This window comes from Barbus barbus (assembly GCF_936440315.1).
Source record: "Barbus barbus genome assembly, chromosome: 22".
Classification (NCBI taxonomy): Eukaryota; Metazoa; Chordata; class Actinopteri; order Cypriniformes; family Cyprinidae; genus Barbus; species Barbus barbus.
Genome location: NC_136750.1, coordinates 7,495,734 through 7,517,702, shown reverse-complemented (window position 1 = coordinate 7,517,702; position 21,969 = coordinate 7,495,734). Strand labels below are relative to the sequence as shown.

Genomic DNA, 21,969 nt, shown 5'->3' with positions numbered 1-21,969 from the left:
CTCAAAATCAGAATTGAATTTATTTTAACTAAAAAAACACAAATAATAATAAATAATAAAATAAGAACAAATACAAAAAAAATAAAAATAAAATTAAAATATCACAATCAATAGCACAAACAAAAACAAAATACAAATTAAATAAACAATAGCTACTTTAAGTTTTTTAGGTATCTGTAACTATAATATTACTACAGAATTACTACAGAAACTCAAAACTAGAGCCCTGCATTTCAGCCCGAGCCCGACGGGCCCCGATTTATCTAAGCCCCTAGGGCCGGGTTTCGGCCAATTTTCACATGATAGCTCAGTTGCGGGCTGAGCATCGGGCCTGTTTCAGGCTTTTCTTTATTTTTATATTATAGACAACTATAAATTATGGTGATGAAAAAGATTTGCTGCGCTATTGGAAACGACCATGCTACCGTGACTGTGACAAGCTCGGATAGTGTTTTGTGTCCTGCCCACAGTAGCAAGCTTGTGTTCCGTTCCGTTCCGTTCCATGTTTAAGTGCACGCAATAGGTTAAAGCTTGCCGCAAATCCCCAGTAAAAGTAATTACTATGAATGTGTCAGAGGGAAATAGTAAGGAGATATTTGAATTAGGTATTAATAAACTAGTGTTTTCTGAGTCAGTGTCTCAAAGATAAAGTTGACGATCCTGACTCGCCATCTCCTCATTTGACCGCCATTTAAAGAGAAATTCATCTTTACGGATTACATAATCAAAGAGTTTTTGTTTTCACTTTGAATTATATTGTTTAAAAGTAGTAATTAAAAGCTTTCTTTAGATATATTTATCATGATTGTGAGGCAAGTGTAACATCTGCTTATGATCCTTGATGGTCGTTGGGACTTTATGTCTTAAGAGATCCCTTTTAGCCTTTTGACATTTGCATATAATTCACAGACCTGGCCCCACACTCTACCTTTATATGGGTGCTAAATTTACTGTAGTGTGGGAAAAATTACACCGATTCTCCAGACCAGTCATAAAACATGCAAATGAGGTGTCAAGTGGGACAAAGAAACACTTTCCCGCTGAAACTGTGGCTAGTTATTGGTCAAACTAACAAAAATGGGTGTTACAGGGAAACCAGATAAAACTTCTCCCACACCCAAAAGGCGATGTCTTCCCTTTACTTTCGGTGCCCTGGGGAGACACATATAACCTTGGAAATCTCACGACTCCCCTTTCGGGGGGAGTCCAAGCTTCTGGCAGTTTTAAGTCCAGTAATTTTGTTGATTCACTTCGGACCAATCAACCCATGGCTGGAATGACAAAGCTTTCACTCCCAAAGAAATTCATCAAGCATCTATGCATTATACATGCACCAGGACACTTTACTCAGCACCAACAAAACCAATGCAAGTAACCGCTTGTTAACTATTTAGATGCGTTTCTAGGCTTCTACCTCTTTTAATTAAGGTGATGTGATTCTCTGATGGTTCATAACAGGTTGTGGTTAGCTGATGTATAAATCCTGCCATTACACTCTTCTCTCTTGCACACGAGCGCTCTCTCTCTCTTCATACATTCCTTGCGTTGGCATCTATGTTTAATGTATGTATGTTTGTGTATAGTTCGATGTTGCATGTTCCCCTGTAGTGTAGTTGAATAAACATCCATATGTATTCACGCTTGGTTGTCTGTGTCTGCTGCTCACAGAACGAGGTCACGTTAACGTTCTGGTTTTGTTACATGCTCTGTGAGCAATGTTTCAGTAAGGAAATAATTTTTCGTGGCCAGAGAAATAATTTTCCTTAGAGTCAATAAACGATTAAAACTGTCCGTACTGCGGATGAACAAATAATTTTATTGTACTATTAATGTTACGGTTAATTCCTGAGGGTGAATACAATTGATAATAACCCGCTATGATTAATTATGTTCATCTCACTTTGAGCTAATTTGCTACACAAGTATTCGCTGAGTTTCAGTTCATTTTTGTGAAGTGCTTCTGTTCACGGAGACCGAAGACGGCAGAAAACAGGTAAAGGGGAAAAAAGGTGAGAACCGGGGGTTCTTTTTTTTTTTTAAGATATTTGTTTTACTTGCTCAATTGCAGTTACTTTAAGGTATTTAAAAAAAAAATGATTATCTTATATGCTTGTAATTGTAAACATCTTGTTGCAACATTTTACAAAAATCAAGATTTAATATATTTGGTCAAAATCCCATCTTATAAAAGATGAAGTGCTATGCAGGCTATCTCTGTTCCCACATCTCAGACCTCAAATACATAAAATATTACCCTTTTTAGATAGTTAAGTAAAGAATACAAAAATATACAAAAAGTATACCAAACTTACTCTGCGCACTCTGTTGCCAAGTGGTTATCAGTCTTACTTTTCTAACACACATAAGACCAGTCTATTTTTTCATAACTGAATATAAAAAGTTATGACCAGTCTGCAACTGGCCCCAGTTCTTTATTTACCCATGTAAGATCACAAGTACACTTTCTCATTGGATCTAAGCAAATCTCATAGGTGACCTATTTTGATCTCAAAAAAGTGAGCTGTCACCTAAAGGTGAGGAGTTTGCATCTATGGCATCCTGTTTGTTTTCTTTATTTTACAGAACCTCATTTTGTTGATATTGTGAGTGCACACAAATAAAAGTAGACCCTTTACAGTTCCAAATGATGTTGTCTTATCTGTATGAGCAAAAATGACGGCATATTTTAAGTTTCCACTGTGATTAAGAAAAAAAAAATGCAAGTGATGGCACTGGCGCCTCCATGTCCTGCAGAGTGCGCTTTAGCTTCCACTCTCTGCACAAATGATTGGATATAATGAGATATATATATATATATATATATATATATATATATATATATATATATATATATATATATATATATATATATATATATATATATATATATATATATATATATATATATATATATATATATACACATGATCTAATAGCACACATTTATCTAGGTCAAACATTTAAATTAACATTGTGATATGCTTTGTGTTTTATTTATCTATAGATTTTATTTTAGTCATGATTTGAGAAGGCTAAATTGATCAAACATAGGCCGCTTGGTGATTACTTTAAAAAACAAAAACTTGAATTTAACAAACAAAAAATGTTTCTAACATTTTTCTGAATTAACTTAATAAAGAAACTAAAAAAAATATAACCATTGCACCATTAAAAACAAAACTGAACTATTTTAATGGCTTCAACAACTGTGCAATGGGAAGAAAGAGAGAAAGAGAGATGGCCAGGCTAGGGCCTATATTTGAGACCTGTGCAGGGCTCTACTCAAAAGCATGCACAAATGATACATTCTGTCATCGCATCATAAATGGGGAACTTGCGGGAATGAGTAGAATTATGTGCAATACCCACAATCCTGCGCTGAAATTCAAGTCCCGCTCTGTCTCCTCTGCTTTTCCGTTTGTGGAGACTGGGCACATTAATTTAGTATTTTTTTCACACAATAATTACTGTTTTTGCATCATTGTAAGGGGCAGGTTTAGGGTTGGGGTAGGTGTAGACCACTAATAGGTAGAAAATAAAATTTATTGTTAGTTTCCGGTCGTAGATGTATCCCCTTCTAACAACAACTGCTAATTCCTCGACTGAATGATGTGAGTGGCATCACTATGATGTCACTGAGAAGCTGCAGAATGAATGTAGCGGAAACAAAATTAACATTATGTTGAAATTAACATTAACTAAGATTAATACATTCTTTAGAAGCCGTTTTCATTGTTAGTTCATGCTAACTAAAGTAGTTACTTTACTGATATATACATGGTACTTTAAAATTTTGCAATTGTAAAGGTGTTACCAATATATTTATACACTGGACTTGTGTGCTAACTGATACACCACTGGAAGTCCATCATTCCTATCTCATTTCCTGTTCCTCTGTGGAGGAAGAGCCTCTAAACTTTTACTCACAGCTCTCCAGCTGTGCTGTTTCCATGGTCATGTTACTATGGTTAGCCGCCTCAGTCTGAGGCGGTTCTTGATTGATGGTCAGGGTCGGTGGGTCAGAATCTCTGACCTTTACACCCTCTGACCCCTTGGACCCTGCTGCCTTGAGAGCAGCTAACAGGGGAGGAAATGTAATTATGCACTGCAGGATCCAGACACTGTTTTCAAGATGTTTAAAAAAAATTACCTGGGGCACTTGACTGAACTTAAAAACTGTAAAACTCAAACTTACATATTAAAAATGCTACTGAACTTCTGACAAAGGCTGTGTGTTAAATGCATGACTTTCTTTACAGATTTGACAAATCGCCACATCAACAAACATCTCTGGCAGGGCAGAAGACTCACCTGGAGTGATTTCAGGTGGCCGCTTGGGTTTGACAATAAGTTTGGCTCCTCCTCCAAACACGGCAGCCCACATGCGGTTGTTGAGAGGATGAGCGGCCAGCCGGAAGAGCTCGTTTCCAGAGTGTGTGCCAAGACCGTGAATCAGCAGACTGAGATACACAGCCACCACTGCCTCACACAACATGACATTCAGACGAATGTAATCATCACCCTGAGCACATGCCAGCAGACTGATCAGAGACGACACACCTGAGAGAGAGAAAACAGACACAATGAGCCAGTGATGGATAAAAGGAAATAAAAAAAATTTTCCACCTATCCAGCGATATATCCTGTATCCATTTGTTCTTGGATGCTTCTATACATGCATCCTTCCAATCAATCAATCTATCCTCCACCTAACTGTTCATTCATTTATCCAGCCATCCAACGATCTGTCCATCCAGTTCATCCTTCATCTGTTTGCCCCTCCATCCAACAATCCATCCACTCTCTCCTCCATCTATCTGTTCATTCATCCATCCAACCGAACTTCCGTCCATCCATATGTCCACACATCCAATCATATCTTCTATAAATTCATTTTCTCCACTATCAGTCTCTTCATCCATTCATCAATCCAACATATCATCTATCCAATTCATTCTCTCATCCATCAGTCTCTCTGTCAACCCATCCATTCATCCATCCATCCATCCAACAATCCACTTCTTATCTACCCTTTCATCCATCCAATCTCTCTTCCATTTATCTGTCTGTCCATCCATCCATTCATTAATGCATCCATCTACCCATCCATTCTCTGTCATATATCTGGCCATCCATTCATCTAAGTGTCTGTCAACGCACCCAATCATTCTTTTATCTGTCTGTCCAACCATCCACCTATCTATCTGTTTATTCATTCATCCAATATACAGCATCCATCATCTTCCTGACCATTTTGTTCATCAATCTGTCACTCTGTCTGTCCATCTATTTACCCATCCAATCTTACGTGATCTTTCTGAAGATCCTCCATCCATCCACCTATTTATCCATACATTCAATCCCTCCATCTAGTATCTAGTATTAACTTCCATAATGTAAAAAAGAATATTGGTGGTTTAAAAAAATAAATAAAACATATTCATAAGATGAGCATCGTCTACCCACATGCAATCAGATCTAATTGAGAGTTGGCATTGAGATTATTGGTTAATATTGTTTTTCATCATCAGTCTGACAACCAGGGACTTTATTAATAAATGGACCAAATAGGGAAATAGGGTAATAGTCAGATTTTTCTTTCCTCTCCATACATAATGAGTCATTACAGACAAGGATAAGTCTGAATGTGCTATTTCTCTGCATGTGTACTGTGGAGTCAAATCTGACGTGTGTTACCTGGCCACTGTGCAGGGGCAGAGGTGGGTGTTGCATGTTCCTCGATGCTCTCAGTGCGAAGTCTACGCCTGTCGCTCAGTAACAGCCCCTGATACACCATCCCTGTGAACTGAGTGGCCTCCGATTGACTGCTGAACACACGCACGCACGCACAGACGCACACACACACACAAGCAGGCGGGCATAAGTCAGTGACTGTGTGCATATGTAAAAGTTACAAGAATGGTATGCCATTCAGAATAGTCAGACAATCTAAGCAGCTACAACATCTTTAGAGGCATTTTAAGATGAATAATCAGTGGTTTATCAGTTGGATGTTTGTACCTGTAGCTGTGGCTGTCACAAAGCGATTGGTAGATACAAGCTGATAGAGAAGCAGCGAGTGTGTGTAAAGCATTCACCTGAAATACACATGCACATATTAGCAAATGCACACACACACACGGAGCTTTCATACAATCTTTCTATTTGTGAGGGTGTCTGTTTGTGTGCCTCTCACCCGGTCGTCCAGTATGTCTGGGTGTGGTGGAGCCTCCATCTGGACAATGGTGTAGAGAATATCATGTATGTGGTTTCTGAGGTGCAGGACAGGGTTGGCGATGACAGTCTTGGTGGGGGCGATGCTGGCTGACAGCAGGGGCAGAGTGGTGGGGAGGGGGAGTGGTGATTGAAGCTGCTTCACTGTCATTTCCTGAGGACACCCAACCAACAAATTACATGAGAACACACTCAACCAACTACAATATAAATTAATCAACATATTGAACCATCATGTGAGGACACACTTGCTGCGATTCCTGCAGCAGGAAGAGTAGCTCCATCCTGACAGACGTCACTCCTCCACCCTTGGCTCCATGTAGACTGCAGTAACTGAGGAAGACTCTGAGCAGAGCCTGATTTTCTGTCAGCCAGGCTTTCCTCCTCTCTGCATGCAGCTGCTTGGCCTGCAGACGCCGTCGCTCCATCTGATGACGTTCATATGCACCTGCTTCCCCCCGAATTTGTGAGTCTTCCAGGTCCAGAGATCCATCTTCACCCCACTTCTCCAGCTGACCTGCAGCCGCTTTTCCTTCAAACTATATCAAACATATCAGAATATCCAAAATAGATCAGGGATGACCAATATATTGAATGTTTATTAAGTATTGAATAATACGTTGTTGGAAACATACAATTAATCAACATCATGGATTTTGCAATAATTTTAATATACTTCTAAGCAATTCAGTTTCCTAGACTTTCGGTACACTAGTTTCGCTTTTCCTAGCAGATTTTAATTGTGTTTCGGAGTTAAACTTCAGCAGTTCAATTTATTCTAATGATTCAGTTCTTTTGAACTGTCCATTTAAATCAATCACTCACAACATAATTTATCATTCATAGACTTCTCTGTATGGTATTTTATATTCTTTAAATGCTTTAGTAATAATGCATGTAGTTACATATTGCTGTTTATTACCACATATTGATACTTTGCATATAAATTAACTAAATATTATTCCTTGTGTTCATTTAGTGAAAATTATATCGGTTTCAATTGTTATTCCTTTGAAATAATAATAAAAAATATATATATTAAAGTCGTGATGAAACTGAAGTAGCAACAGATCTTTTCTTCTGTATTATAATGTCTAACAAATCAAAGTGTAACAAATCATCACAAAAAGAAAAAAAAATTGGAAAGCATGGACTTGGTTCTATCTTTGTGTATAAGTGGACTAAATGATTGGAGAAGTCCTGCATTCGTCACCAGTCATTTTCACTGGAAGGTCCAGTTATGATATTTAGATTAAACATTATCAAAATTAAACATCTGCATAGATCCACCATTCACAAGAAAATCTAACATTAATTTAGAAAATATACAATGTGACTTTTCATTTCTTGTATATTTTTAATATTAAGATACACTACACATTGATCACTGTCAAAATGCTAAACAAAATCGAGAAAGACCATCTCATGGGATATAGTGGTTCTTCTCTGAAAAATAATGTTTTGGTTTAACAAAATCCCAATCAAGGCTTTTTTTTTTTTTTGCAATGAGATGGTGAGCACCAACCTTATAGTTGCAGATGTGGTGCATGGCCTCGATTTCTTTCTCCAGCCAGTTGTAGAGCTGAAATCGCAGTTTGCCACCATCCACCTCATATCCTGTTGCTAGTGTCCGCAGCTCCGTCATGAGGATCTTCAAACAGGCTCGGAACTTCAGCTGTTCGGCGATCACGTCCACCTCAGACTCGCCCGTTGAGTTCTCATGCTGCAGGGCTGCTGATTTGGAAGGCTTTTTAGCCTCTTCATCCTCCACCTCCGGTTTCTTCATGGTCAGCCCACCCTCTTCATCCTCATCTTCTTCCTTATCATCACCCCAGTCCAACTGTAGACCCTCACCTTCCATTTTAACCATCGGTTGACTCCAGTCCAGTCCAGTGGAGGAGTCTGCTCCCCAGGCGAGATCTGAAGCCTTTCCTCCGTTCTCCTGTGGCTGGGCACCACTGACGTTGGCCACAGAAGAGCCCTTACTCAGAGAAGATGCTTTCTTAGTGACTTTAGGGATTTTGGATAAGACCTCAAGGGCCAGGAGTGGGCAGCCCACCTTAAAGTGAGCGTTAGCAGTGGTGAAGAAGAGTTTCCGCTCTATAAGGTTTATTTCGTCTGCACTGTTGCGTTCTTTTGTTATTCCAACTGCAACCCCAGATGCTTCGGGCTTGGCAAAATGCCGTCGAATAATCAGAGGATGTGCACGCAAGTAGTTATAGAAACTAAAGACGACAGGATTGCACGATTTCACCAGAACATCTGAAAAAAAAGAAAAAATTTAAACATTCTGTATCAAACACTGTTATTAAATGATTGGTTACAAATTTACTCAGTAGTTGATAGGTGTTACATGACTAGTTGTCTTTCCTAAGCGGTGCATGTTGTGATTATTAACATTTTAAGTATTTATCGGTAGCTATCATAAAGCTATTTTATTAAAGCAGTCAATCAGCTGCTGTAACGCAGTGACTCTTTACCAGGGTTCTCATTATCATCTTTGTAAATCTGCTCCAGCAGTGTGTCCAGGGCTCTGGTGTAGTCCTTCATGATCCAGTATGCAATGCTCCTCAAGAACGGGTCAGGGTGCAGTTTGGTACAGGAGAACCCACTTCCATCTCTGTTGCAGCCGAGAACCTTCTCGTATAGGATACCCTGACAGGTGGAGGAACTTTCGTAATCAGCCTCATAAAGACGAGCGACAATCATCGCAAGCTGGATGTCCTCCATTTTCTCCAGACAAACCTATCAGAGAGACAGACCAACTTGTAAAGAACATATACCAATCATGTCAAGTTTATTTTCACTTTATTGCATTGTAAGTTTACATTAAATCACATTTAGATCACAATATAATTTTCCTAACTAGGTTTAAAGCCAGATGAAACAGCGCTGGCAAATAGGAGAAACACTGTGCACAATGATACAGTCAGAAGGCTTTTCAATCTACAAACTGCCAACATTCACCATGGATTTACTGTAGTAACACTAACTGCACCACGGTATTGTGGCAGAAATGTGGTATAATTTATATCAAATTGCATTATATTATTAATGTAGACAAGTATTAAATGTACTAAAGGAGTAATGGAATATAATTACAGTATTTTTTTGTAATTAAGCTACAGCGTTTGTGCACTTATACAGTACTAACTGTATTTAGTTTTTCATAAATACCTAGAAATCATACATTTTTACCATGGTATTGAGGTGCTATATGCGTGGATTAACTGTGGTTATCATGGCCTAAATGTATGCTACTACTGTATGGAAGATCAAGGGTAATTTTAATAAAACTCAAACTTTCAGATTAGTTATTTCACCATATACAAATGAGGTGGTTACAATTATTGAGTAAAACTCTGCCTTTAAACTTGAAAGAAACAAAGATTTAAAATTTATCATGACTGATACAATTTTTTTTCTTTGTGATTTATTTGAAAACATGAAACATAAAAAAAAAATTAAATACATTTTACCTTCTTAATATTGATAATAGGCTTAATTTTAGGCAAAATATTCCCCCCTCCTCTTTTTTTTCCTTTTGAATTTAGGGTAAAATATGACTAAAGTACTTTTTGATTAGTTTCATGAGCTAAAATAAATAGACTACACCAGAAGCAAAGCTCATTTGTTTTCCTAATCCACACATCTCATTTTAACAACCTATATACTGTCATAATCTCTCACGAGTGGTGTTATCTCTGTGTTTTGACTGTGTACTGTCAGACATCCAGCCCAAGGTAAACTAAAGCTGTCATATGTCCATCAGGGGAGTTTATCTGTGATGTTTTGACTAAACTCAACCGCTCAGGGCTGTTATATCACACTCCACTCTTCACAGACGACCACACAGTCTATGACGTCACAACCAAACCTAACCAAACTAAGCAGACTCCACATCTAAGAGATCAACAACACACACTTTCTATATTCTCCTGGGAATTAATTTCAGCAGAGTTAAAATAGGACAGTGCAGACCTCAATGGCATCTTTCAGGGAGCCAGCGAGCAGGAAAAATGCAGCCGACTGCTCAAAGCGCTGTTTGCCCATGAGAGAGAAGGCATTCTTTAAAGCCGCCTTCCTCCAGCGGTCCTCACTGAAGTTATGGCTAAAAAACTGGGTCATCTTCTCATCATGTTGAGACCTACACAGAAATCAATACATAAATCAACAGAGCCCACAGCAACACAGCATCAATGGAACAGCATACTGCATAGGAGATGCAGCTATGTGAAGGTAACACTGTATCTATAAATAAGAGTCAGTAAGTTTAAAGCACCTAAAGAGACCCCAGAGAACAGCCTTCTTCTTCATGGCCAGATAGAAGAGAGCCGCATCCAGCGGATCATTATGCCTCTGAAATGCTGCTTTGGCTACCTAATGCAAAAAAAAGAAGCAGCAGATATTTAGTTTTTATTTGTGAACTATATTATCACCATTGCCATAGTACTCAAAGGACCTGTTAACACCAAGAACGATAACTATAAAGATAACTGTAATTATATTAGTGTCTACACCAATGGAAGATAAGGTTTGGGTTATTCTAAATGCTACTTTAAATGCTCAAGCTTTTTGAAGCAGGATGGACTGTGATTGGTTGTCAGTGTTTTTAGCATTCATCAGCTACATAAAATTGATCTGAAAGTGATTCCAGCAATCATTCTTATTGTTATAGCGAATAATTATTTTTAAAATTATATTACTGTTATTGTCCTTGATGTGAATGAACGGATCTAAAATTAACTGAATAAAAATATGAGTATATAATAATAATAATAATTAACAACTAAAATGAACTAAAATTAGATGACATTTCAACTGAAATTAAAATGTAAAGAAATGCAGTGAATAAAACTGATTTAAAGTCAACTGAAATGTCAAGTGAACTTAAATTAAAAGAATTAAAGATGGGGTATGTATATTTTCAAAAACGCTTACGAAAACTGAGTTAGGCCCAGTACCAAAACAAACTTGTAGCCAATCAGCAGTAAGGGGCGTGTCTACGCATGATGCAGAGGAAAGAGCGCTCATCAGTGCACATGACGGACATTAGACAAGCCGAGCGACAACAGAAAGATAGAGATGGCCGATAAAAAACAAAAGAGGAAAACATCTGCGGAACAAAAGGCGGCTTACACTGTGTCAACACTGGACGCAACAGTTGTTTACTGTCGGGGATTTGTCATGTCGCAGCACGACATCCAGTGTAGACAGCATCACTGATCATAATGAGTTCCGTAGTATTTTGTCGCGCTGCGCTGCTCGCATCCGGTATGGACATGGTGTTATGATAAGGCAAGAAGTAGGACCCGTGTAAATCTCAGATCAGCTTTCCAGCGCCGGAGAGAACTCAAGGAGCGGGAAGGCCTGCGATCGGACGCCGAGGTTGCTTTGATTCTTCTCGATAGGTGAATAACATTGGTTTTGCTTTGTTTCACAGAACTAATCGTTGCCATATGTATGTGTGGGGCGGAGCTATCAAAATAGGGGCGAGACCCTTTTGGGGTAGGGCGTGTTTGTTTTGGTGCTTTCAAATGTCCCCACCTTTAAAGTGAACTGAAGCTAAACTTAAAATGGAGCAAAATTTACTGAATAAAAATTTTAAAACTGAATAAAATTTAAGCTAAACATCAATTAAACTAATTGAACTGCACACAAGTAAAAATGTAATGAATTAGAAATGAATCTAATTTAATGGAGAGTGAGAGTGAAACAGAAAATGAAAAAGATCACCAGACTTTGAATATTTTGAGCGCAGGAATCAAAATATTTAAATAATGGTTAATGAAATTCCTCTTCAGGAAAATTTTCCTGAATCTTCCTTTGTTGTTTCTGGTACATTTCTATCAGCCAATAATATTCATATGATTTTATGAGCACTTCCTAATCTATTTGCTTTCATAAAAATTACAACAAACAAAAAAAAAAAAGAGAGAGAGAGACACCAAATGTTTATGGTTGGGGTGCCTTTAGGAACAGGACTGGAAGCTAGAGGTCTGCAACCGCGGGACCCGACCAGATTTCTTGCGATGAGGGATTAAATTCCCAAATAAAATGCGGTTGCAGTCGGTAACTCTGGTGTAATTTGAATGGGAGCCGTCTAACAATATCCCATTCCCGACGTCCTTTCAGAACAGCATATCTGTGCTTTATTCTCATTGACCACCGGTACAGCTTGCACTCAGGACTGTTAAGCACGAGCTGCACGCAAGCTTTCTGTTTCACATGTTTTATTTGCAGGGTCTGTGTGCGCAGCATGTGCATACGATCCTCAGCGCAGACTGTATCGGTGGTGAATATACGACCCTCAGACAGAACAGGCAGGTTGTCAATGAGTGACATAGCAGAATAAGGATGGAGCAAAATGTGGATGCGCTGTCCTTGAAGGACGTTCAACTCTGTTTTGTTTAAATTTTGCTTAGCCTATAATTTTAAATGACAGATGTTGTAGGCTATCTATTTATTTATTTTTCTCTGCGACACTTTTCCTACTGTGTTGGCAGCAAAATACAAAACAAATTTTGTGTCTTAAGACAAAATTCATTTAACATTTTGCTGTCAATAAAGTGTAAATAGCGATAGATACTATTTACACTAAGTGCAAATAGCAGTACTTTTTTAACGATATGCAGTGCAAATAGCTATAGATTCTATTTACACTGTTATAATAGCAAGATTTTCTGCTATTTATACTACTTATTGCAAATAGTAGCAATTATCTGCACCTCAGTATTGTAGTACATTATAAGGCAAGGCCTTATTGATTATTTATTTAATTTTTATTGAAAATAAATGCCTTTCCGATGCGATATGAGATTTGAAAAGGGAGAAAAAAAGTTTAGCAAAAGGCGGGCTCGAACTCGGGTGGATCGCATCAAAAAGCATGCACCTTACCATCTACGTCACTGGAACAGATGTTGAATGAAAGTCTTTTTTTAGTGTTGACTAACCCAATCACACGTTGGTGGGCGGAGTTAGTGTAAATAGCCTTTGTCAACAAGGCAGGCTATTTGCCCTTAGTGTTAATAGACACCAAGTAAAAAAAAATAATAATTTGTGCAGACTACACTTTTATTTGTTAGACCATCTCTCTTTCTTTCAGTAGCGGAAATTTAAATGTGAGATTCTGGAAACCAGATCTAAATTTTGCGGGAACGGTTGGGAAGAAAATTATTCTAAGTGGACAGTGGGTAAACATGGAGTGAATATATTGCGGGAGTGGGTGGGTGCGGAATATAATCTTGCGAGAGCGGGACTAAAAAAAACTGTCCCGCACAGACCTCTACTGGGAACCACTGGTTTCTATAAGAATATTGATCCACAAACATAGTTTGTGTAAATAATGCTATGCAAGTATGTTCGAGTGGCCTCACCTTCTCCATCATTCGCCTCAGTGTGTTAATGTTTCTGATCCACCAGCCGACACCCACCACCCTGAGCTCAGACCACTGCGGATCTCCTCTCTGCATGGCAGGAATCATGTTCAGCATCTCCTCCTCAGCTTCAGAGTGGAATGCCCATGCAAAGTGACATGTGGACACACCTGGACACAGAATAAAGGCCGATTCACATCAAGACCAGAGATATACCTGAGGCTTTTACCCCTATCTAGCAACAAGTGAATGCTGAATGCAGCACTCAGGGCAAGAAAATAAAAACACGCACAACTAAAACAGATCTAAATGTCAGCAATAAACACACATACACACACAAACTTCAGAATTTGAAACTTGTTTGACAACAAGTTGTGTTTTTAGGGCTGTCAACATAAACGCTTTAACATGTGAGATGAATTAAATATTTAACATATGGACCACAAAACCAGTCTTAAGTCGCTGGGGTATATTTGTAGCAATAGCCAAAAATACATTGTAAGAGTGAAAATGATTGATTTTTCTTTTATGCCAAAAATCATTAGGACATTAAGTAAAGATCATGTTCCATGAAGATATTTTGCAAATTTCCTACTGTAAATATATCAAAACTTAATTTTTGATTAGTAATATGCATTGCTAAGAACGGCATTTGGACAACTTTAAAGGCGATTTTGAGTTTATTGCACCCTCAGATTCCAGATTTTCAAATAGTTGTATCTCGGCCAAATATTGTCCTATCCTAACAAACCATACATCAATGGAAAGCTTGTTTATGTTGAAAAAGATCACAGATGATGTGATGAATTCAGATGATGTATGAATCTCAATTTTGAAAAATTTACACTTATGACTGGTTTTGTGGTCCAGGGTCACATATTAGACATTCTCACACTATAACCATTTCATTCTTCACAGAGGGATTTCTAAACATCAAAATATCCCAAACTACAGTTTTTAATGCCCAAACATTATAGCAAAGTGTAGAGTAAAATAGAATAAGAACAATATGCATTTTACTTTTAAGTTGTATCACATTCAGATATGTTCAGCATGTGGAGGATGGTGGTGATACATCAGTCAATGTTAATGTGTCCACAAATAGACACAAATACCTTTGATATTCAACATACAGTGGAGAAAAAAAAAAAAAAAACTTGATCCCCTGCTGTTTTTGTACATTTGCCCACTGACAAAGAAATGATCAGTCTATAATTTTAATGGTAGGTTTATTTGAACAGTGAGACAGAATAACAACAAAAAAAAATCCAGAAAAATGCATTTCAAAAAAGTTTTAAATTGATATGCATTTTAATGAGTGAAATAAGTATTTGATCCCCTGTCAATCAGCAAGATTTCTGGCTCCCAGGTGTTTTTTATACAGGTAAGGAGCTGAGATTTGGAGCACTCTCTTAAAGGAAGTGCTCCTAAACTCAGCTTGTTACCTGTATAAAAGACAACCTGTCCACAGAAGCAATCAATCAATCAGATCCCAAACTCTCCACCGTGGCCAAGACCAAAGACCTGTCCAAGGATGTCAGGGACAAGATTGTAGACCTACACACGGCTGGAATGGGCTACAAGAAGCAGCCCAGAACTACACGGGAGGATATTGTCAATGATCTCAAGGCAGCTGGGACCATAATCACCAAGATAACAATTGGTAACACAGTACACCGTGAGGGACTGAAATCCTGCAGCACTCGCAAGGTCCCCCCGCTCAAGAAAGCATATGTACAGGCCCGTCTGAATTTTGCCAATGAACATCTGAATGATTCAGATGAGAACTGGGTGAAAGTGTTGTGGTTAGATGAGACCAAAACAAGCTCTTTGGCATCAACTCAACTCGCCGTGTTTGGAGGAGGAGGAATCCTGCCTATGACCCTAAGAACACCATCCCACCGTCAAACATGGAGGTGGAAACATTATGCTTTGGGGGAGTTTTTCTGCTAAGGGGACAGGACAACTGCGCCGCATTAAAGGGACGACGGACGGGACCATTGACCGTCAGGGCCAGGTCATTGAAGCCAGTTAGGGCATTGAAAATGGGTCGTGGATGGGTATTCCAGCATGACAATGACCCAAAACATACAGCCAAGGCAACAAAGGACTGGCTCACGACGAAGCACATTAAGGTCCCGGAGTGGCCTAGCCAGTCTCCAGACCTTAAAGGTGGTGTATGCATTTTTTCAAAAAGCTTTAGAAAACGAGTCAGGGACGAGTACCAAAACAAACTTGTAGCCAATCAGCAGTATATGATGGACATTAGCCAAGCCGAGCGATGATAGAAAGATAGGGATGGCAGATGAAAAAAAAACAAACAAAAGAGAAAAACGTCTGCGGAACAAAAGAAGGCTTACACCGTGTCTTCACCGGACGCGGTCCTGTCGCGGTCTGTCTACACTAGACACGACTAAGCGACCGTTGAAAATCACTTCAAAGTTGTGTCAATATGTCATAAATAGAACACGGCAGCAGTTTACTGTCAGGGATTTGTCGTGAAGCGCCGCGCTGCTCGCGTCCGGTGTAGACACGGTGTTACGATAAGACAAGAAGTAGGGCCCGTGTAAATATCGGATCAGCTTTCCAGCGCAGGAGAGAACTCAAGGAGCAGGAAGGCCTGCGATCAGACGCCGAGGTTGCTTTGATTCTTCTCGATAGGTGAGTAACATTGGTTTTGCTTTGTTTCACAGAACTAATCGTTACCGTACGTATGTGTGGGGCGGAGCTATCAAAATAGGGATGAGACCCTTTTGGAGTAGGGGCGTGTTTGTTTTGGTGATTTCAAATGTCAACATTGGCTACTAGAAATCGCTTACCCCACCTTTAATCCCACAGAAAATCTGTGGAGGGAGCTGAAGGTTCGAGTTACCAGATGTCAGCTTCGAAACCTTAATGACTTGGAGAGGATCTGCAAAGAGGAGTGGGACAAAATCCCTCCTGAGATGTGTGCAAACCTGGTGGCCAACTACAAGAAAGGTCTGACCTCTGATTGCCAACAGGGGTTTTGCCACCAAGTACTAAGTCATGTATTGCAAAGGGGTCAAATACTTATTCCACTCATTAAAATGCTAATCAATTTATAACTTTTTTGAAATACGTTTTTCTGGATGTTTTGTTGTTATTCTGTCTCTCACTTCAAATAAACCAACCATTAAAATTATAGACTGACCATTTCTTTGTCAGTGGGCAAACATACAAAATCAGCAGGGGATTACATTACATTTTACATTAAGAAAAAAAAAGTATCAGGAATAACAATATCAGCACATTACAAAAATAATTTAGAAATAATTTTATGGTTAAGCACACATTTATTTATTTTTGTGCGTGAGAAGAGTAAAACAAGCACACTTGCTGAATACACCAGACCAAGGTCTTATATTAATATGTCCATAAATTATTAACAGAGTTCAAAAAAGGTTATGTACTCCACATCCATCTTCAATGCTGTGTCCGTATTCCTTTACTGGTGTGGAAAAGCTTTAGCACCACCTGAGGGAACCACTAACCACTGAGTATGAATATGGTTATGTGTGTACATGTGCATGTAAGTGATTGTGTGTTACCCTGATGAAGTAGCTGCATCCTGTAGAGTGGGGGCAGGGATGTCAGCAGACAACTATGTAACCTCATGGCCAGCAGGTAACGTAGACCACACTCATCTAGAGCTTCTCCACCTGCAGAAACACACATTTATTAAACCATAACCCCTAGAAACCATGTTTAATTTTTAACTTCTGATTCTTTTACTACAAGGCAATTCCAATGCATTGGTTTCGAAAAGCATGCTCATCACTCTCATTCATATGGCTCTGTCATCAAAGAGTGTTAATGATGTTCAGAGCACACAGAGTCCTGAACATATTCCAGACCACAATATGCATCACCTCCTAATGACTCTGATCACAACTGATCCAATTAAACATTTAACAGCACAACTCAGAGACTAATTATAAACTTCCTCTGCTGGGAAATTGAGGATTGAACTTTGAAGTTCTTCATAACTCTAATGTTAGGTGAATCAGAACTACAGCAGAAACACTTGCATGCAATATGATTTATCCTACTGTCCCTGAACCTTTCTCCTTGCATCTTCGCTCTAGCAAGCACAGGAACACTGTGTTAAGCTTTAGTACTAAAGAGACTAAATAAAAAAAGATGTGAACTATAGGTAACATGGATAAAGCCTGATATGTTTAATGTTGACAATAAATAATAATACCAAGGTTATACAAAAAAAAAAAAAAAAAAAAAAAAAAAAAAAAAGTTGTATTATGGTTATCTTTTCATGTATTCTGTTAACCCCACTGACATGCTAGACAGTTAGTCAACACGAGAAGTATATCATACTAACAACATACTCATGTATATTCAGGGGCACAACTGCACATTTGCTGTGGGGTATGCAAGATCAGTGTTGGCCCCCCATATATTATTTTCAAACAGTATTTTTTATTTATTTGTCTAAAAATATTAAATGACATTTTGTATAAAATAGGAACATTATAAGACTATGTAAAATTCACTTTAAATATTTTTTTTAATTAATTCATAAATTTATTCATTCATACAGATAAATTATGGAAAATGTGCAATGCTGAAGTGTAAGATTTCTGCCACCTGTTGGAAAAACTTATAAATGAAAATAATCACTCACTGGATCATTTGCTGTTTCCACTCCCTAATGTAATCCTTTTAACGTGTTTTGCTTTTGGATTTATAACAATTAAAAACATTAAAAATCAAAGTTCATCACTTTTTTGTACTGATGTACGAAGTAGCAACTATTTTGAATTCAAAACGGTGATTTTATGGTTAATCACTTAGCCCTCTCAAGCAACAACGTTACATGTTAAATGATATCAAGACAAGATTCCAAAGACAAGCAATTTGGATGTCCACACCAGACGCGACACGACAGAATCAATCAAATGTCACTGCAATCAGAAGCGTGTGTGGGAGCGCACTGCACTCACAACGAAATGGATACGTTTATAATCTAATTGATAAATATTCAAGCTTTTTAACATCATTAAATGTACATACTGAGTGACTAATAACTTCTTTATGGAATACACTCGTTGGTTTGCAGCGAGTTCACAGTTTTAACAGACATCTTTGCTTTAATTTATTTTAAAGAGCTGAGGTAAACCGTCTGTTGTTGCTTTCAGTATAGCTATAAGGTCACACAAAATTATATTTAAACTCATATTAGACACGTTTAACTTTGAATAAAGCACATAATCACCTGAGATTATCTTCTGTCATATAGTTTGTATGTTGTTGTTCCAGCCACGATGTCGCGGAAATAGAAACCGTTTCTAAATTAGAAATTTTGCGTGTTGCCGTCGTGGCTAGTTAGGACAAAAACGCCAATTAACATGGAAAAGATACCGCGGCGCATGTAGTTAGGACACGGTGTAAAGCTGGTTACAATCACTGTTTGTTCGCTTTATTTTAATGCATTGTTCTTTTTCTCTGTCTTTTTCCGTTGGACGCCCTTCCCCTCTATTCATTTTGATCATGTGACTATGTCTGTGACCGTAATATCGAAGCATGAGCTGCTGATATGTACTAATGCCCTAATCTATTTGTATGAGCAATGAGAAATGGGGGGAGTGTTTGGGAAACCTGTAAAACAGTCATCATTTTAGCTATTCTGTTTGGTGAAACCAGTGGTGCAGAAATTACACACTTCACTTTTAAAGTCTGCATGAGAAGTAAACTCACCAGTGTACTGTTTATCTGTGGGTCCTGCTACTTCTGCACTAGTGGTCGCCACAGTATCGGCAAGAGCAACAAGGAACATCTGCTCAAGGCGTGTGAGTCCTGGCAGGCTGGAGTGCATAAGATGTGAAGATAGCACCTGTGCGTGTTCGGGGCCAAAGTACGTGGGTCCGTACTGTGATAGGTTAATCACACGAGACTTCTTCTCTGGTTTCTCTGCAGCAAAGCTCACAAAATCGTCGGTGGTGACAGCCTGTACCTGAAACAGATCAGAGTACTGATGCTCTGGTTGTTTCTGTGTCTCACGTTCTGCCCCTTTTCCAGCTTTTCCCACTTCCTCTGCCGTCTTGTAAGAGGTGTCCTGGTCCGCAGACAGCAGGGCGTATAGCGGAAGCGGGGGAATGGAGTTGATTTCAGTGTAATCCCGCCCACCATCTCGGCCAGCAACAATAATGTCTTTTGCCGTGCTACCCGTCACGCTGATGGTTCGGGATAGGTGCCTCCTGGCTCCACCCTCACCTGCTTCCACGTCCCTCACCACTGCAACTTCTCCAGCAATGCACTTGACGAGGTGCGCCAAAATGGCCTTGGCACGACGTGCCCTTCCAAGGTCCATAAGCTCTAGAAGCTGTGTTGGATGGTACTGCGGAAGAGTGGGTGACAATGAATGGGCCGCCTCAAACAAGCCGCCATCTTGAATCACTGCTGGGGGGCGCAATGCATCATCAATTCCTGCACTGCCCTCGAAGACACTCTTAGATCGCTCTCTGCCCTCATTTGAAACGGACATAGTGCGACCTCCAACGCCCTCTGGGGATAAGATGCTGTCGTCAGAGTCATCCGGTTTCTCGTCCTGCCTCCACTGTGCATAAACATGCATCTCACAATCCATGCCCACCACAAGGATGCCATCACGCACCCAGGATAGGGACACCGGCAACGATGGTGTACCATCCACGGAAGAAACTAGGTTTACGGACCTCAGGAGCACCCAACGAGAACGAATTCCCTGCTTTATACTGCCTCCTAGAGGCAGGGTGACTGCCATGCCATCCTTCACTGTTTGCTCTGTGACAACCCCTGAGATGCGTCCATACATAAGGATGTTGGGTCCAACCCCGACCGTCAGGATGTGCGACCCATCTTCTTTAGACAGCCAGTCTAGGTGCACAAAGTGTTTGATATTGGGGCTGTCTTTGGTTACAAACAAATCTGACTTGCTATAGACAACTAAATTACTATCAACACTGACACGTGGATCTAGCGTCTTTGCAGGTTTGCTAAAATCGTCAAGGTGAATCGTCTGTTCCAGGACCCACTCTGAGCCACCCGTTGACTCACACTCGTATATCGACACAAGCATGGAGAAATCCTGAGGCATGCCACCCTCATTCTCAGGCGACATCTGTTTGAATGACACAGCAAGTCTTCCCGTGTAGGAGCAGCTAACCGCAACGGGTCGACCCGCAACACTCACAGAGCTGTCGTTGTCCTCTTCCTCTTTCAAGAGTCTCCAGTGCTCCCACCGATACGAACGTGTCTCTTCGGGGTGTGGTGCTGATAAGTCCATGCCCACTCTACAGTGCCAGAACCTGACGCGTCCATCAGAACATGTAGTCACAATCAAGTATGGAGCCAAACACACAGGGTAGATAGAAGAGGAGCTCAAGTGACCTTTGAAAAGAACACCCAATATTTTTATCACCCACATGATGCTTTCACAGCAGAACACAATATTGACAAACACAAATCAACCACATACACACTCACATATGACTTAGTATGACATACAAGGCAAATATGAGATGGTATTTTATTGTCAATATAAAACTATCCAGTATTATGAATACTTCAGTAATTAGCATACATTAGTCTGCCGATTCCGAGCTGGTCTGTTTTGATGTCACACTTACAGCGACTGATAATGTATTTATGATGTGCCAGATGAGGCTTGCAAAGCCTGAGTGAGTGTGAGAGAGAGACTCGTGTCGAAATCAAAACAAATGAGCGTAACAGCACACACAAAGTTATATGCATACTGCGGTAGTAAAAAAATAAATAAATATATTATAATACATGATTTAGGTATGCAACAATGCACAACCAATGTTTCAAAACGATTGCAATGTGCTTTTATACAATAGTAGTTCAATAAACAAGATGTTAAAATTAATTGATTTACATTTCAGAGACAATATTGACTGTTTTTGCTCAATTTCGCTGATGAATATAGTTCCAATCAAAGCCACAGCAGAACTGTTTTGTGTCTCCGAGCAACACAGCGGTGTTTCGTTACTGAACAAATCCACGTTTTTGAACGAATCAAGTGAGTCAATGATTCAGTAAACTGTTCATAAAGACAATAGTCACTTGCCTCGTTTCTGAATGAATCAGCCGTTTGAACGAATCTGTTGAAGGACTAAATGACTCACTCATTCAAACAGTCATTTGCCACCACCTAATGGTTTGGTTTCATATTTAAAACTCATTGCATTTTCTCCAACATTTCTTATTTGTATGTTTAAAAATATTTAAAACATTAATCTTATAAAATCATTTATGCATCAGCTTCATCAAATAGTCTGTGTAAATACATCTAATGCCACTTCAGATACAGCTTATGCGTTTC

General features: G+C 39.2%; 1 protein-coding gene across 2 annotated transcripts in view; it reads right to left on the bottom strand.

Moving 5' to 3' along the window:
- LOC306887959 (dmX-like protein 2) overlaps window positions 1-21,969 on the bottom strand; it is a 77,296-nt gene that overhangs the window by 18,918 nt on the left and 36,409 nt on the right. For both annotated transcript variants that reach the window (XM_079446018.1, XM_079446019.1), the window contains exons 18-29: window positions 19,344-21,014; window positions 17,180-17,290; window positions 13,611-13,780; window positions 10,517-10,614; window positions 10,216-10,381; window positions 8,715-8,979; window positions 7,760-8,496; window positions 6,483-6,773; window positions 6,197-6,388; window positions 6,022-6,098; window positions 5,698-5,828; window positions 4,312-4,560 (exon numbers count right to left, since the gene is read on the bottom strand). In XM_079446018.1, the coding sequence (XP_079302144.1) occupies window positions 4,312-4,560; window positions 5,698-5,828; window positions 6,022-6,098; window positions 6,197-6,388; window positions 6,483-6,773; window positions 7,760-8,496; window positions 8,715-8,979; window positions 10,216-10,381; window positions 10,517-10,614; window positions 13,611-13,780; window positions 17,180-17,290; window positions 19,344-21,014 (4,158 nt within the window). The remainder of the gene's footprint in view (window positions 1-4,311; window positions 4,561-5,697; window positions 5,829-6,021; window positions 6,099-6,196; window positions 6,389-6,482; window positions 6,774-7,759; window positions 8,497-8,714; window positions 8,980-10,215; window positions 10,382-10,516; window positions 10,615-13,610; window positions 13,781-17,179; window positions 17,291-19,343; window positions 21,015-21,969) is intronic.